Here is a 16,993-nt window from a genome sequence, read left to right as displayed (position 1 = left end):
TTTGTAAAATAAATGACTTTCCATTGTGGCATGTGTGAGTGGTTTTAATGAAAAAGCAGATTTATTCATGACATTCATGTCTGTTGTAGATGTCTGAGTGATATATGGCAGACTGTTTATTGAATCATGGCGTGCCAAGCCATGGCTGTCCTGCTCTATTTTACATGTCCGTGGTCTTTCTGAATACAGTTTGGCAGATTTGTGTTTCAGCTGTCTTTGCCAACACATGCTCAGAATATTAACAGACATTAGTGAGGTGCTCTTCTAGTGCCTGTCCTGCTTTGTGAAAAAGCTCAGATTGATGAAGTTGTGGTGGTGTTGTGTAGTCGTGCTTGTTTTATATATTCGTAAAACAAAACTGGTAAAAGTAAACCCTAATTGTTGGTGGTATGAGGATTTCATGAAATTAGTCTTTAGTCTTAGAGTAATTCAAAAAGCTTTTAAATAAAAAAAAAAATAAATAAAAAAGAGCTGGATCTGTTGCGTTAATGCTTTTGAGAAACCGAATGATGATAAGCCCTATTTTAATGGTGGTTGTTGTAATAACAAGTCACTCAGCTCTCTCTCTTGGCAACGTGATCCAGTAACCCTGGAGATGTTAGTTTGCACAACTCTGTGCTACTGGGACACCAGAAAAATACTGAGTGTAGCACTAATGGGCTCAGCCTGATCTGTGGGGACGTGTGTCTCAATCACATCATGTGTATTTAAAAATGATTCATAGATGGGTCAGATCCACATGTTCCACACATTTATGTTGATGTAAGTGATGAAACCCTGCCAGTAGTGTGACTAGAGCAACTGACTGCAGTAACTATGTTGTGAACCAAATGTTCTGGTCGCTGTGCAGGTGGGAGTCTTTGCTCTTGATGACCATGTATGGCGTCTACATCATAATCATGAAGTAAGTTGGCCAAAGATCAGATGTCCTCATCAGCCACCTGCCTTTACGTGTTTATGTGCAGATAAAAGACAGCAGTGTCCCTGTGGTTGCAGGTTCAACACGCCAATTTTAGCATTTGTGACGCGCCGGTTAGGGAACGCAAGGCCGTGCTGTGTTAGATCAGAGGATCACCAAGACGACAAGATGGGAGAAGACGGCTCAGCTTGCAACACCTCTATGGTGCTTCTCAACAAAGGTCTGACGTTACAGCTCGCACACACATCGTCTGTGGGGCTTTTAATTGCATCGCAATTGTTCAATTCAATCCAACACATCGTTCACAGGACAATCCCATGGTCAGGAGCCTCCTCCAGTCGTCATGGTAGACGAGCTTCTCATCCTCAACCCCCACAAGCTGTCCTTCTCAGAGGCCGGCCTGCGCATCATGATCACCCCCCACTTCTCTCCCCGCACCAGGCTCTCCATGGCAGGACGCATGCTCATCAGCGAGGTCTTTGATCCACATGTTGGACATAATAACACAAAAGCTAATTTGGCAATAAAAACTTATCACTCTTCTCCGCAGAGGCAGAGATTAATCCGGAACTCAAAGAGTCAACGGGATGGGGAGGCCAGCCCCGGGTCAAGAGGTGGGTCAGCCAGAAGCAGTCTGAAGAGAACAGGGTCCTGCACTCTGGAGAACGGAGGCGGGAGACCCGGGATAGGAGACGCAGAGTCTGGAGACAACCCAGGGGGCGAAGTGTGCCAGCCACCGGAGGAAGATGATGATGAAGATGGGATTTTTAGTCCAGTGCGCATACCAAGTGAGGATGATGTTTCACTCATGTTGGACATGATTTAAATGTATATATATAAATATACTTTTTTATCTATGCATGCTGATAAAGGTTTTAATTTGTGATTTTACTTTCTTTCCTCCATCTCTATTATGTAAATGATATTTAAATGTGCTCAGCCATTGCATCACAGACCATGTTGCCCTTGACTACTTGATAGAATAAAAAGTGCCTGCCCTCTAGACTGACCTCCTGCTTGTCATAGATGGCTGGTGTGCGCGGGTGAAGTGGGTGATCACGTGGCCTCTGGGCCTCCTGCTCTACTGCACTGTGCCTAACTGTGTTCGGCCACGCTGGCACCGCTGGTTCATGGTCACCTTTGTGGCTTCCACCTTGTGGATCGCTGTCTTCTCCTACCTCATGGTGTGGATGGTAAGAAGCCAGTTCAAAGGTTTTATGGGATAGTGAGTTTTTGAGGGTAAATAACAGCTGTGAAGTAGCAGTAAGCAGTGATTGCTGTGCCCAATATAAGTCATACAACATCACTCTGCAACTCTTTCCAACTGAATATTTAATACGATGTGTGTTGATGTTGATCAGGTCACCATCATTAGCTTCACTCTAGATATCCCAGACTACATCATGGGCATAACCTTCCTGGCAGCAGGGACCAGCGTGCCCGACTGCATGGCAAGTCTGATTGTAGCTCGACAAGGTAGAAGAAAAGTGACCAACATGTTTTGTCCAAATTTCCATCTTCTGGTTGTTTTCTTTTTGTGGTGCACATGCTTCAGTTCAGCATTTCTCTTTCCTCATGTCTTTCAGGAATGGGGGACATGGCAGTGTCTAACTCCATAGGCAGCAATATCTTTGACATCCTGCTGGGCTTGGGTTTCCCCTGGGCTTTACGCTCCCTGGTGGTGGACCACGGATCATCAGTATGGATCCATTTTATCTCCATATCAAATAAGACATTCTTTCACCTTCTGTTTGTAATTTTCCTGTGTTACTGCTCTCTGTTATCAAAGCAAAAGTCTTGGGTTCAGAGATGTAATGTGACTCTATGTTTTTTCCCCCCACAGATTTCCATAAATAATAAAGGACTTGTGTATTCTGTTGTCCTTCTGCTGGCATCTGTGTTTCTGACAGTGAGTAAACACAAAATATCAAATACTCATGCACATGTTGTTTGTGTGCATCATACAAATCTGCATGCAATAAAGGAAATGAATGTAACAACGCGGTTAATGAAAAAACAGGATGCTCTTTAATAGTTCGCGCATGTAAAGTAAAACTGTTTCTAAAATGTGTTCTTATATTTGTGTCCTTACAATAAATGTTATAAATTATCTGGACTATACCTTAGACCACATTAATGGATAGTTTTCACAGATTATCAACAAAGTATTGGTGGTGGCATAGTGTAGAGTATATTTCTCTTTATATCATCCCTTAAAATATTAATATCCTAAACAGGATAATATTTGGTTTAATATGAAAAGGCTTTTGACTGATACTGCCCACTGTAGAAAAACATGTGATGGTTAAAAAGCCTCTCTATGCTTACAGGTGACAAGTGTTCATCTGAACCACTGGAGGCTGGACCGCCGGCTGGGTCTGGGGCTTTTGTTCCTCTATGCCATCTTCCTGCTCTGCTCCATCCTCTTCGGGCAGTTGTGAGGCCTTCAGGTCAAAGGTCGCCCCTGTCTGACACCATGCTTAGTACCCACCTTTCCACTACATGTCCTCTTTCCTCAAGCCAAAAAAAAAGAAGAGTGACAGTACTGTTGTGTTTTCCCTGTGAGAATTCCTGTGCGCCTCTGTAGGAGTTGTTAGGGTGATACTGTACACACGCAACTACATGAATAAGTCTTCTAGCACAATTTTTATTTTTTTGTTGTAGATTTTGTACAGTGCAGGTTTTGAAATCAGCCTTTAGGTATGAATTAATGTAAAAATTGTAATGGAATGATAGAAGGAAACAGTGGGTTTATTGGTAGTCAAACAACAAAGTGGTTCAAAACACAAAATTATCCTCAGTTTTTACACAGCTTTGCTTTTTCTAACATTTGATAATAAATATACTTATGGCATACGTTTTTTACTAGTTTTATGTTTAAATATTCAGCAACTATTCTCCTTGTCTTCTGTTATGTTCATTTCCAAAAGTTTCATTTTAAGACACAATGGTTCTTGCTACAACTCCACCAAGTCAACTTGGCCTAGTAGTTAACTAGCTGTTGGTAATTATTTTTGAAATGGAATCCTTTGCTATAACGGTTTCATTAAAGCAATAAGCCAGTAGAAGTTACTCAATAATTTTACTGTTTGATATTTTTAATGTTTCTAGTCGGAATGTAATTGCCACCAAATTACTTATGAGATCACTCTCTACAGAGCACAAGTCATTTCTAATATAGAATGAGCATGTATCTGGTGCTGAATCCACAGATGTTCTCCTCAGGCTACATCTGGCAACACTAATCAGTTTGATTGGCGCAGTTGTGATTTAACATAAGAGAATGACATGTTATGAGGAGACTAGGATCAAAGCTGTAGTGGGTATAATAAGTAATAAACAGAAAAAAGTCATCTTCAAAGTAAGGACTAGGACATCAGACAAGAGGCTGAAATTCAACATAACATATGCTGATCAGACATAACATTATGACCACCCTGCTAATATTGTGTAGGTCTCCCTTGTGCCTCCAAAACAGTTGGAGACAGACTCATCAGAGAATGGACATGGTCTAGGTGAGTGGTACAAGTCTAAGTACTATCCACATGAATGCCAGGACCAAACGTTTCCCAGCAGAACACTGAACGGTCAGTGTTATTTACTGCTCCTGTCCGTGGTCATAATGTTGTGGCTGATCAGTGTATACAACCATGTCATGCTCAGGCCTATTTTTAAAGATTAAAAAAAAAAAAACTGTCAAGCCTTAGGTTTGAATAGCCTTCTATGTTCTGAATGTATATCCAGGCTAACTTCAGCATCAGTGTGAAGATATTTACATGCATTCATATGTAGCGGGAGGCACTGAAGTACCAACAGACAGTTAGGTACTTTTATAGTCCATATTAAAATGCCTCACTACTCATAAGCAAGTATTGATAGAGCTTAATGTACATAAAGAGATTAACCTAGTATTACAGTATTTTTTAGAAGCCTAATATATAATGTACTTCTGTGAGTGTCACAAACTTTGATGAGTTTGAGTGCAGGCTAGTTGTAATACTTCACGTTTAGGTACGACAATCGATGTTTGTATTGTTTCTTATATATTTTAAGAGATTATTTCACCTTGGTGGAACATTTGTTTTTAGGAAACACTGATCAGGACAGACGCGGAACAATATACATGCACGCATACATTTACTTCATGTGTGTGTGTAATGGCAAATAATGTTGCACCCGTATTTATACCTGCTGCTCTGTCCTCATCGAGGAAAAATGATATACAACAATGGAGACTCAGTCACAGAGTACAATTCATTTTATTTTTTGAGGAAGACGAGCTTCAAGACTAAATGTTCCATCGAAGGAATCTGAGTGATTTTGTGTTTTCTTTTTGTTTTGTTTTTTTAAATGGCTGTACAATTATTATCATTGTCTACTTGACAAAACTTTTTACTGTTTGTAAATGTTAAATAATTGACCGTTTTACAATAATGAATGTCTGACAGAGACTAGTTTTGTGGTGTTTTTGATATTTAAAAAAACCAATGTAAACCTTTTTGTGAATTATTGTAACAGAATGAATGCAGGTTTTTGTCGGTGTGTTCACTGGACTATGACGGCTGTAATGTTAGACTAGCACTCTTGTAGCATCCAGATTTTCTCTTATTTCAGTATTGATACCATGACATATTTAATGCAAGAGAGCACAGAAAATGAAGCTCCAATTACATAATCTTGTTAAAATAATTGTAAAAATGGGTAGAACAAGGAAAATCGTGAGTGAACAAATAGTGAGTTACTTTGTGATCAGTTTCGGTGTACAGTGTAGACAAATTGCTGTTGTCAAAATTTAGGCGTATTCCTTCATTTAAATCCCATTAAATTGTCTGATTTTATTCCTCTTTTAGACACTGTTAAGAAATATACCTTATATTTCAAACTCACGCCAGGACAACTTGTACCAGGAATATTTGCAATCATTGCATCTTAATTGGGTTCTAGGGTGATAGGTGTGCTGTTTAAATGTCAACGCAGCAACTGATGATTATCTAATAAATGTTAATTCCAAATATGAAAGTACAGATGTTATACTTTTCTTAAAGTAAAGCGTAGCCAAGGTATGAGAAATTGGTGGATTTTTGTGCATGGCTCACAACTCACTCAAACTGTTGATTCAGTGCTCAGTGAGAGGATTTATCAATCTGAAATTTGTTTCAGTGAAGCTAAACATTCACTGGCGAGCGCTACAGGATTTGCTGCTGTTTCTGTCCTAGACAACCATAGACAAATTGAGGTGAGCTTTTCTGCTATTTTATGGACTAAATGAGTAATTAAAGGTCCAGTGTGTAGTGTTTAAATGGATCAATTAGATGGGGCTGTATAATTGTGTATAATCACGTCATTACATATGGTTCTCTAGGAATGACCCCATTAATATCCACTAAGAAAGGTTCTATTCCACATCTGTCCCTGATTAGAAAATTTCAGCTCAACAATTTCAATGGACTCTAAATAAAATGATCTTAAAAGACATAGACATTTATGTGTTCTAAAACATTTTTTTGTGCGAATTGATTAAATGAAAAGGTCCAAGATAGACCCGTGTTTTTATGTGGGCTGTTCGTATAGACTTGAGAAACGATCCGATTATTAATAACAGTTACAATTGAATAATCTGTTGAATAAAAAAATAACAGCTAACATTCACGCCACCTCTTTTTTTTTTTCCATTTAAAAACGTATTCCTTCATTTCAGTCCGGACAGATCTGTTGAGGTGTTATTGTTCTGATTGGACTTATTTCAGTTATTAGTGGAACGCTGTCCGTAGTGTCTATTTAAATGGTGCACCTGGAAAGTCAGGGCTATTCAAATAGTTGCAATCCACAACCTCACCACTAGAGGCCACTAAACTATACACGCTGGTCCTTTAATTGCAAATTTATTTACAAATCTGATTTTTACAGTTTACAACTTTGAATGCAATGTATTTTAGATAAAAAAAATACCTGAGGCAGAAATTATTTTCCTCTATCCATCTTTGTAACACTACCTTCAACCATTCACTGTGGATGTTGTGAGCGGATGTCGTACAGCCGTGTGTAACGCTAATGTGTGGTTTTCTCTCGGCTCTTTAGAGCCGCTGCTGAACCTCACAGAGATTCAGACAGCTGAACTCCAGTATTTGTTGTGGTTTCACAGCACTGAATGTTACGTTTATTCTGCTGTGAGGTAGACGATATTTAGAGTAGAATACTTCAGATTTACAGCTTTAGAGATTGTATTTGATCCTAGAGGACTGTTATTGTATTTTGAGTGCAATAAAAAAGTGCAATAACAAATGAACCTGTTCTTCTCTGTAGGAAGCAATGATTCTGAAAGGAGGTGCAACCAAAGGATAAGAAAGAGGTCATTTAGTGTGTGACTGCCATCTAATGGAGTAAGGCAGAAAAAAACCCCAAAAAAAACCCAAAACAGAACAAAAACAAAAACATTTTCCCCCTTCACTTTTCCGTCACAACAAAATGTCTGCAGGCTGCACAAGTCGCATATGCTTTTGTCTTTTAAGTGAGGATCTAATTCCTTGATGAGAAAATAGATTCAGATTCAAGTTAATGCCTATTGGCCGACTCCCACTACAGTACAGTCCTTTCATTTTCAACATGGGAAAACTTCAACTTGGCCATAAATCAAAACAGGTCTAAATGTAATCCTGTAAATGCAGTAATTGAGTGCAGACGACATGGTTTAAAAAAAAAAAAAAAACAGACAGCGGATTATAGTGCCTAGTATTTTATTTTCCTGAAGACATTTCTGAACAATAAAACATTCCATCACAATCTAAATGAAAGTCCACCTTAAAAGAATTCACCTTAACTCTGTAAACCTGTGATATGGATTCAATCATTGCTAGCTTAATAAATTCTCTCCCAAAACTAAAAACAAGAAAATCACAATCTGTTTGTTATAATTTTTAAACCTAATTACATGACTCTAATTTGCTGCTTGTTTGGAACCATTCAGCATCTTAATTACACAAGGAATCTCTTATTTTGAGGTTTGGAAGAGAGCAGCTCTGTAGAGACCATGACCACAGGATTTACTAAAAAGCAGCTTCCACTCAAGTCCCAAAACGTCCCACACATCAGGTACGCAAACATCATCGATGAATACAAAAACAACCAGCAAAATATTCTAGTAGCCGCTGTCTCTAGATAAAACTGTAAGTTTAAAATGTGATGAGAAAATAAACCAAGTTATACTTGTGTAATGCTTTAGTAATTGTTAGTTGGCTATTGAAAAGACATGATAGCATGGTTAATTTATATTACACTTCCCAACACCTTTGCCGACCTAACGCTGAGATAACTATGTAGATATGAGAGTGCACACAATTACCCAACATGCACTTGTTTAACCGTAGAATATGCAGTTACTGAAGCAGACGCTGCAGCCGTCCTTACTATCTGTCCCCCTGCCTGTGCCCTGTCCATCTACAGCATGTTTAACCCTTAAAATACTGTTTCTGTTTGAGGTAAAGTAACTGCTTCAGCAGTTCAGCCAGCGTTTGTCTTTAGCCTTGCCACAGAAGGAAACCATTGCATAATAAAATTATGAAAGCGCTGACAAAAAAAAAAGAAAAAGAAAAAAAAAGAGCCATTTCCCCAGGACTATACAAATACACTTTACAATCTCTTCTCTACAGAATGGAGCCATTACTTGCTGCCACTATCTGTAATAGCATTTTCAGACAAAGAAAATTTACAGTATCTCACATTATCCACTAACAGAAACCATATCTTCCCAGCAGCCTACAGGGGCTCTTATATTGCTTTTGCTTTGACAGCAAGTGACCACCTGTATTAAAACAACCTAGAGGTGTCACAACATCAAAAGATGTTGGATACGGTGCACGATCAGCAAACTGCTACAACACAGCCATTATCCCTTTACCTGGCTGATAATGCCAACAGGATCTGATTTTGAGTGGAATTAAAATAAGTATGATTACACCTGTGCAACAGCCTTAACTGTGGGCTTGTCACGCACTGACATCAAGTCTGCTTTGTGTCCTCAGGACCAGAGTGAAGAGCCAACCGTTTGTAAAAATGGCCCCAAAGGCTGAGTGAACTATACACATGTGAGCCCTGTGTGCAGCTTGATGAGACCTTAGCACACATGGTTAAACAACTACACAAAGTCTAACCTGCCTTCCCTGACGCTGCTCAGCCTTTGGAGCCACTTTGACAAGTGTGTCACGGTTTTTACTCATATTTCTTACTTTTTTTCTCTGTGTAGCCAATGGCAGTAGAAAATCATTTACAGTCTAAGCACATCCCTTTGACTCTAGAAAACAAATCAGCAGTACCACAAAAGAACATGTGGTTGTGGATTTATCCCATAATTATAAGATGGGCACTAAAAGAAAAAAAGACCTTCTCAAGACCATTTTTTCCAATTTGTACATACTGAACACTATTATATACCATAGAAATATATAAATATTATAAAATGTCTTTATCTTTTTACTATGAGCAAGCATTGGCATGCTGTTTGACTTCAATGAGCTCTGTTTCTGCTCTAGTCATAAACATTGTAGGATAGAGATAAAGGAGGTTGTAGCATCTTTGTGTATGTGTAAAAAAGCTGAACAGGAAGTGATCATTTGGCTATGTCTGCATCCTATCTAGTTAAAATGAGTGCTGCTAAAATTGGCTATGTGGCAAGGCGGTGAACAGAAAAATCTCTGGGATTGATAATCTTGAGGTTGGAACTGTGTAACAGTCATATCTGATGCTAATTCAGGCCAGTCTGTATATTGATTATACTTCCCTTTTCACAATTTGTCTTTCCAGAACACACTCCTCTGACGCCAGCTTGTCAGGGGAGGTTATCTGCTGCGGGACGGTTGGGTGATGAGTGCGTGTGCGGGCCGGAGCGGCCATCACGATGGTGGGGCGTTCTGGTTCTGGTATATGGAGGCCTTGTCTTTCAAAAGGTCCAGACATAGATGACAGCTCCAGCTCCCTGATTAACAAAAATAACAACACTTAAGTGTCATCTTCAACAGAAGAAGAAGAAGCCAACCTGGTACTCTTGATTAACATATTTATTTTATCTAGATGAAAACCTACGATCAATATCATCCAACAATCTAGTTTATTTTTAATGTCACTCTGCCCCGTTATTAAAGCAGGTTGTTCAGGTCGTTCAAGACCACTATAGTGGTTCACCAAGATCTCCTCGTGAATTAGGTTCATACCCACTCTCTCCCTACCAAGCAGAAACATGCTGGACTCACCTTCTGGAGGTTCAGACATGGGTGGGTTGAGACAGTACATGTGATAACCTCTGTCACAGTCGTCACAGAACAGAAGCTGATCCTAGAAAACAAGAGACACTTAAGTCTTCCGCATAAAGACAGACAGGGTTAGTCATGTAAGATTTACAAGGAAACTCACATCATTCTCTGAGGTGCCACACATGTTGCAGCACTTGCACTCTATGCACTGCCAGCGGTACGTCTTCACAGCTGCCATCATGACAGGGGTGAACTGCAGGCAGGAAGGGTGGCCTGCATGCAAGAAAAAGGGTTTGAACACTTTGCCAAAAAGATTCCCCTTTCTTAAAAATGCATTTATAATTTTTTTTTTTTTCAGAACCTACCTGAGCGTCCACAGTCAGAGCAGGACACCAGCTCCTCTGACTGCCCAGTCTTGTGATTGGTTTTGGAGTCTCCCAGACAGAAATCACAGTAATTATTGGGTAACGCAAGACCGTCTGGACCTTTCTTTGGAGCTTAGGGGCAAGAAAAAAATACAAAAACACTCAACTCTCAAATGTCCCCCAGCAATCTAGTAATATGAATGATAATAATAATAATAATGATATCTGTGATTGTACTCCTCACTTACTCTTTGGCTCCTCAGGCAGTGGCAGGGGAGGCTCATTGATTTCCATGTCTTCCTTCTCCTCACCCTCCTCCTCAGCCAGGTGGGAGTGGGCGTAATGGTAGCTGAGGCCAGGACGGTTCTTGTAGCGCTTACCACAGACTGACCAAAACCAGAAAACACAGCATGTATGAATGTGAAAACAAAAAATGAACAGGTGAATGAACAAAGTCAATGGTGAAAGAAGGGGATGCATGGAAATGATGGAAAGTAGAGTTGCCTTGCAGAGTGCATTATATTATGTGTTGTATTTTTTTTAGTCCAAGATGACCTTCACTCAAACAATTTATATACACAAAAACACAAAGACAAAATGAGATGTGTGCCGCATCTATTCTGTGCCTTGACACCTTCATATGGTGTTATAATCAAACGCATGTCGACAGCTTTTATGTGGTGCGATGTGTGAGGAAGAAGGGAAGTCACTTTTGAACCCAACCACATTCCCGTGGCCTCTTGGTGTTTCTTCATATCAAATATCAAATCAAAGTCTGCACAATGATATGAGACTGATGATGGGATTGTGAAGAACACGCTCGTTGGCAGTATTTCCACACAAGCATCATCTCGGCCCCTCATGCCACCACACATGCAGCTAATAAAATGCAATGCTGGGTAAACATGGAGGAGTGTAGACTTAAACAGTGTGTGATGACTAAATTACATAGGAGTAAACCAAAAAATGTAACAGTTTTGTATTATTTGACTAAAGCTATTTAATTTGATAGATTCCATTAACCAGTGGGTTAAAAGCAGCCAGGGGGACCGTGTAGTCACGATGATGAGTTCATGAGGAACAAAGATGGCCTCTGTGAGGCTGTTGCCACAGGGTGTGTATGATGTTTGTCATAAGATAACACTCGGCACTTCTTCTTTCACTTCCATACTTTCTCTCATTTGCAATTCCTCAAAGTATTAGTCATTCAACTGCCATCTAAAAAATCATTACTGTTTTGGAACAACCTTAAAGACTAAAGACGCAGCTATGCAAAAGCATATGGCAAGAGATTCCTTTTGAAAAAAATTAAAATAAATTTAATTTGTTCCCCCAAAAAGAATCTGACTGAAACTTTGGATCTTTTAGCGACTATATTGTCTTATATTGTTTTACTGGAAAGAAATACGACCTCCAACATTTGGGATCCAGTGTATTTGGAGGTCAGGTCAACACCTTGTAGTGTTCTTTTGAGTTGTTCCTAAGCTGCATCCTGCTGGGGATGGCTGCTCCCATCAAGGAGTGTCATTGCTATGGGGTGGGGGTGTCTGGTCTGATCAGGGTGGGTGGTACATGTCTAAGTAACATCCACATGAATACCAGGTCCAAAAGTTACCCAGCAGAACACTAAATTGTCACAAGATGGTCAATATTATTTACTTCTGCTGGCTGCTCCGTGTAAATATCTATTATCTGCTTCTCTCCAGTGACTCAGTGGTACAATAACATTACTGGGGGGAACAGGGTGTTTATGTGATCTGTGCATGTGCTTATATATCGTAAAAATCAATAGAAATACTCAAAAAAAGACTCAAAACGAAAGCATGTGGGAGTCTAAAACATGGAACGTGAAATGTGACTTAACAGGGTGCAGAGGTGGTGAAGAAGACTGTAACTTCATGCATTTAGCAACAAGACAAAAGAAAAAGCACAGAAAGAAAACAAGTACCTTCTATCTTATCTAAATCTGTGGGAGGTTCAGAGCCAGATTGGCTGGAAAAGGTTACTTTCATAGGCCACATCTTATCTTCTGTTAGCTAAGATGGCTCATACATGTGGCTGATTACAGGCTTCAGTTTGAATAAGACCTATAATAACACGGGTGGACCTTTTCTGAATGTGGTTAATCACATTTAAGTAAACTGTGTAGAGCAGAATGAACTGAGCCACACAAGGAGCTACTTAGTAACAGAGAGGGAAAATAAAAGCAGGCAGTGGGGACGAAATACAAGGCAGGCGGGAGTGGAACATAATGAAGAGAAATATACCTCTTTCAGAAGGTTTTGAAATATGCTTTTGTTTGATAGTGTCTGAAAGAGAGAAGAGAAGAAGAAGAAAGAGCAGAGACAGTGGCTCAGAGAAACAAGCTCATAGGCCAACGGAGGCTCAGTCAGTCAGTTGCTCTGCTAAGATCTGCAGCTGAAAGTGAAAATGCTCCACGAAAGAGGAAAAAACACATCAAGCAGTACAGTCTCACAACAACAAAGAAGTGGAAGAAACGTTCACAGCAGTGCTCATGGAAAGATTTGAAATGCGAATTCAAAGAAAAGCACGAAAAAACACAGCTAAACTAAGTTAATAAATATCTAATTTAAGAGATCTTACAGAGAAAAGAAAGGAATGGAGGACAGGGAAAGGTTAACAGAACTAAAGAAGATGAAAAGAAAATGAGAATGAAGGCACAGTTAACATCTGCAGTGACCCTCAACGGTGTCCTGAGATCACATGCTCTATTCTCGCCCATCAGGACTCACTGTCACAGGCGTACGGCTTGTCTCTGTCCTCCAGTGCTGACGTGTCCAGCTTCTTCCTGCCGCTGCCCACCCCTCGCCCCTGTGGACAGTTATCAGAGTCAATCGACAGGCAGGGACACAAACACAGTCGGGTTTGAGAGATCCACCACAGTCAGCAGTTATTTACCTTCCCTTTCCCTTTGCCTCTTCTTTTTGGCGTGTCTTCCTCATAGTCTTCATCATCAAGGTCGTCCAGGAAGTCATCTGGTTCGAGAATTCTCTGCATTAACAGGGAAGAACATGGAGTAAGCCTTCCTGCAGAGCATCGCCTCAGGCTTTTACTCCAAACCTCAGTGAGAAAAAAAGAACCTTTCGAATCCGGGTGGCGGGGTTCAGGCCTCCTGTGTAATCACTCATGTTTGAGTCTTCCTCAGATGCTCGGACGTCTACAGCCGTCCGTTTGTCCAGAGACTCCCCCTTCAGCAGGGCCTCCAGGCTGCTGCCATCCGACGACAACACAGCATCCTTCTTCAGTCCTAAATCAAGCTCTACGAATGGCACACAAATGAGTCAACACATGAGCACGAACACAAGACACTACATAGTTCTGCTCAGTTCTTCTCTCTGGTGGGTTTCCTCACATGAGCTGTTTGCTTCAGTCCCACAACATTTCTATTGGATTAAGGTCAGGACTTTGACTTGGCTATTTCAAACCATTCATTTTGTCTTGTGTTCTTGGGGTCATTGTCTCTCTACATGATCCTCTCAAGATTTAAATCTAAACAGATTTTCTAACATTTTATTTTAGAATTCCCTGGTATAATTCAGAATTCATTGGTTCATCAATGATGAGCTGTCCTGGCCCTTCTGTCTTGCTGAATAAAAAAATACAAAAGTATAATATATATATGAGTCATTTTAATGAAAACTTTAAAACAGCACTGTACTTACCATAAAAACTATGTGAGGTAAATTCTGCTAAAAATCAAATAATGGTAGAGTTACTACCTTGAGGCTGTCTACCAGCCAGTCAAGCTGCAGTTGCAGAATCATATATGTAGCAAAGGCTTTAATAAAATGGAAACATTTCATTTACATTTATGTGAAATTCTGTCATTAATAATTTATGAATTATTCGGTTAATGGCAAAAAAATATGTTTTGCAAGGTCACTGGGACCATCAAAATCATTTCAACCTTTAGTCCAGGTGAACATTGGTGCCAGATTAAAGGAATTCCCTTAAGGCATTCTTGAAATAATGCTTTGAGCAGACTGGGACAGACAGATAAACAGACAACCTGGAAACGTGATGCCTCAAGCCACAATTGCTACCTGCATGGAAGCGTAAATACATCTCATTAATAACTTATTATTTTAAGATAAAAGAGAGTGTGAAATCTTGCTTTTTTTCCTCTTATATGCCTGGAAGGAATGGCCGTGTATGTCTATATCAAAGGCTGACACGGCGAAATGCAAAATGAGCTGAGCTAGGTGCTGTTGTACCTGACTTGACAGGAGGGAAGATAAGCCGGGGGTCCTCTGGAGGATGAGATTTCCGCTTCTTCCTCCACCTCCTGGATGGGTAAGTGTAGAGCTGTCCTGGAGCCATGCCTAAAGGGACGGCAAGACAGATAACACTGAACCTATTTAAATTCACTGTTTCTCATCAGATTTTTGACACCGTCCTGGTGGAAAATGTACGCACACAGAGCTTCAGTTTCCAAAAGACTGCCTCATTAGGCTTGTTGATATTCTCATTTAAACCTAATGAAGCACAGCTAGCTGCCAGATGATTAGATTAGACTCATCGGCAGTCCAATTTGATTTTACACATATAAATTATTATCTAAACTGTAAACCTTCAAATGATCTTTTTGTGTGGCCCTTTTTGACATGTCAGTGAGCACATTTTCACCTGGTCCTCTGTGTCTCTTTTCCATCCAGATGTAGCAGTTGCTCTGAGCAACACCGGTCTGAGAGTCGAGGAATGGCATCCGAACGCTCCTCTCAGCACACAGCCTGGTGTTGTAGTTGTGACACTGCTCCATGGCGTCTCTGTAGTACTGCTCTCCAAGCCTGGCGAAGACAAACCAGAGGAAGATGCTGATTAGTAGGTATATTAGGGCTGAAAGACAAAACCCTGCAGGTGAGGCTCCTCTAAAACCGGTGTAGTCTCAGTTTGGTTTGAAATGACATCATCTTTTCTGCTGTGGTCGTGTCCATTTCTAGACTAGGTTGAATTATTAGGGAAAAGTGCAACAGCAGGTATACTTTTGTTGGTATATCAACAACAAAGAATCCAGTAGTCAGCACAGCCATATGCGCTCTGTGTTTTCAGCATAAATACACTCCTCTGCTGCACGCTTATTCAACTTTGGGAGTTTGGGAGAATAAAAACAAATAATCATATCATCCAAAACTGTGACTACTGTGGCTGTCGGCGAGCCCTGGAGCACTGTCCAGTCCAAGAACAGTAATATTAATTGTACTGGAGCAGTTGAGTTGTGATGAGAGAAGAGCACACAGTGCAGCTTTGTAAATGTCTAAAAGAGGCTATTCGGAAACTTAAATCCTCAATGAAAGATCTCATTATCAAATGTCTTGTAACCACACTCACAGCAGACTGTTTTCTGTCTGTGTGTTTACTGATCCAGACCAAAGTAAAAAGTAATGGGCACTTTTTTTTTTAGTTTCTATCTGAATCACCACATCACCATATTATGAATGAATAAGTTACAGTTTTCGTCTCAACCTCACAACTGTAAGTGCTGATTTCTGTTTAGTTTTCAAGACTTAACTCTTGGTTAATTAGTAGTAATAATAATCTTCAATAACGGGTAATCAATGAGGAAACAAGCGCAGAAAAAATATCCACAAATACAAGTTTAGAAGCAAATGAAGCAGTTCATCAGATTTCAAGTAAGGTTTCCATTTGTACATGTTACCATGGTTACTCAAACCTTTCGGAGTTTCTTGTAATTACGGTAAATCGAATGGAAGCAGTTTAGCATTAACCACAATTTGCAGCTACACGAAGTTAGACAACGGAAATGGAAGCACGTTAGAGCACAACCGGGTTCGGGTCATGGAAAACGTCAAACTTGAACACTCCCACGAGAGCCGTTATGTCGGAATTGTGATCGCTACTGTCTATAATGCCAGTATCTTGAAGGTGAAGCGAGTGGCAGCCTCTCATTCATTCTTGACTAGTCGACCAGTCGCCACACCACTCCAGCTAACAACCTTAGACACTAACTACACTCTTTAGCTTGTTAGCGACCCGCCTAGCCGCTCGACTCAACCGACGATAGCGGCACAAATCCTACAGAGACACAACAAGTAGCCATAATAACAACACGAACACACCAATTATCGATTAAGCCAACCACACGGACTCGAGGTTCGTGTTTGAGAGTCGTCAGCTGCGTGTCTGCTAACTTACACTTCCATTCCAGGATGTGAACAGACACGACGGTCCGACACCGCTGGCTAACCTTTCTAAGTCGGATACGACGCTGCTGAGCTAGCAACCGACCGAGCCAGCGACCGAGTGGTCACGGAGCCGCCGCGTGTCACCAGCGCAGGTGTACGGAATGAAGAAATGTCCTGCACTTACAGTTTGACAACATTCTCAACAACAGCTGCCATCTTGCTTTGATGCACGGGGAAAGAGGCTGACGGGTAATGTGTGCCCTCTGTCAGGACTTGTAGGCAGACGGAGCAGGAACACGAACC

At 40.5% G+C, this 16,993-nt stretch overlaps 2 protein-coding genes across 5 annotated transcripts in view; one reads left to right on the top strand and one right to left on the bottom strand.

The window, feature by feature from the left end:
- Positions 1-8,497, top strand: part of LOC125021018 (sodium/potassium/calcium exchanger 3-like) — a 24,431-nt gene extending 15,934 nt beyond the window's left edge. Inside the window, exons 9-17 of the mRNA XM_047606759.1 lie at positions 851-904; positions 997-1,139; positions 1,228-1,394; positions 1,470-1,707; positions 1,946-2,112; positions 2,281-2,395; positions 2,506-2,618; positions 2,763-2,828; positions 3,250-8,497. Coding sequence (XP_047462715.1) covers positions 851-904; positions 997-1,139; positions 1,228-1,394; positions 1,470-1,707; positions 1,946-2,112; positions 2,281-2,395; positions 2,506-2,618; positions 2,763-2,828; positions 3,250-3,360 — 1,174 coding nt within the window. The 3' untranslated portion in view covers positions 3,361-8,497. The remainder of the gene's footprint in view (positions 1-850; positions 905-996; positions 1,140-1,227; positions 1,395-1,469; positions 1,708-1,945; positions 2,113-2,280; positions 2,396-2,505; positions 2,619-2,762; positions 2,829-3,249) is intronic.
- Positions 7,637-16,993, bottom strand: dpf2 (double PHD fingers 2). 4 transcript variants are annotated; one of them, XM_047606760.1, is made up of 12 exons: positions 16,875-16,993; positions 15,174-15,334; positions 14,762-14,869; positions 13,628-13,806; positions 13,446-13,538; positions 13,280-13,358; positions 12,794-12,835; positions 10,775-10,912; positions 10,527-10,658; positions 10,322-10,434; positions 10,162-10,243; positions 7,637-9,887 (listed from the first exon to the last, which is right to left on the bottom strand). In XM_047606760.1, exons 1-12 carry the CDS (start codon positions 16,904-16,906, stop codon positions 9,805-9,807), a joined length of 1,242 nt encoding a protein of 413 aa, XP_047462716.1. In that variant the 5' UTR covers positions 16,907-16,993; the 3' UTR covers positions 7,637-9,804. The 4 variants fall into 4 exon arrangements, with proteins under 4 accessions (XP_047462716.1, XP_047462718.1, XP_047462719.1 ...); XM_047606762.1 differs by having other exon boundaries at positions 10,162-10,237; XM_047606763.1 differs by lacking the exon at positions 16,875-16,993 and adding an exon at positions 16,701-16,868.

Source organism: Mugil cephalus, chromosome 15 (genome assembly GCF_022458985.1).
Source record: "Mugil cephalus isolate CIBA_MC_2020 chromosome 15, CIBA_Mcephalus_1.1, whole genome shotgun sequence".
Lineage (NCBI taxonomy): Eukaryota > Metazoa > Chordata > Actinopteri > Mugiliformes > Mugilidae > Mugil > Mugil cephalus.
The sequence above is the reverse complement of the archived record's forward strand: the minus strand, read 5'-3'. Positions and strand labels throughout refer to the sequence as shown.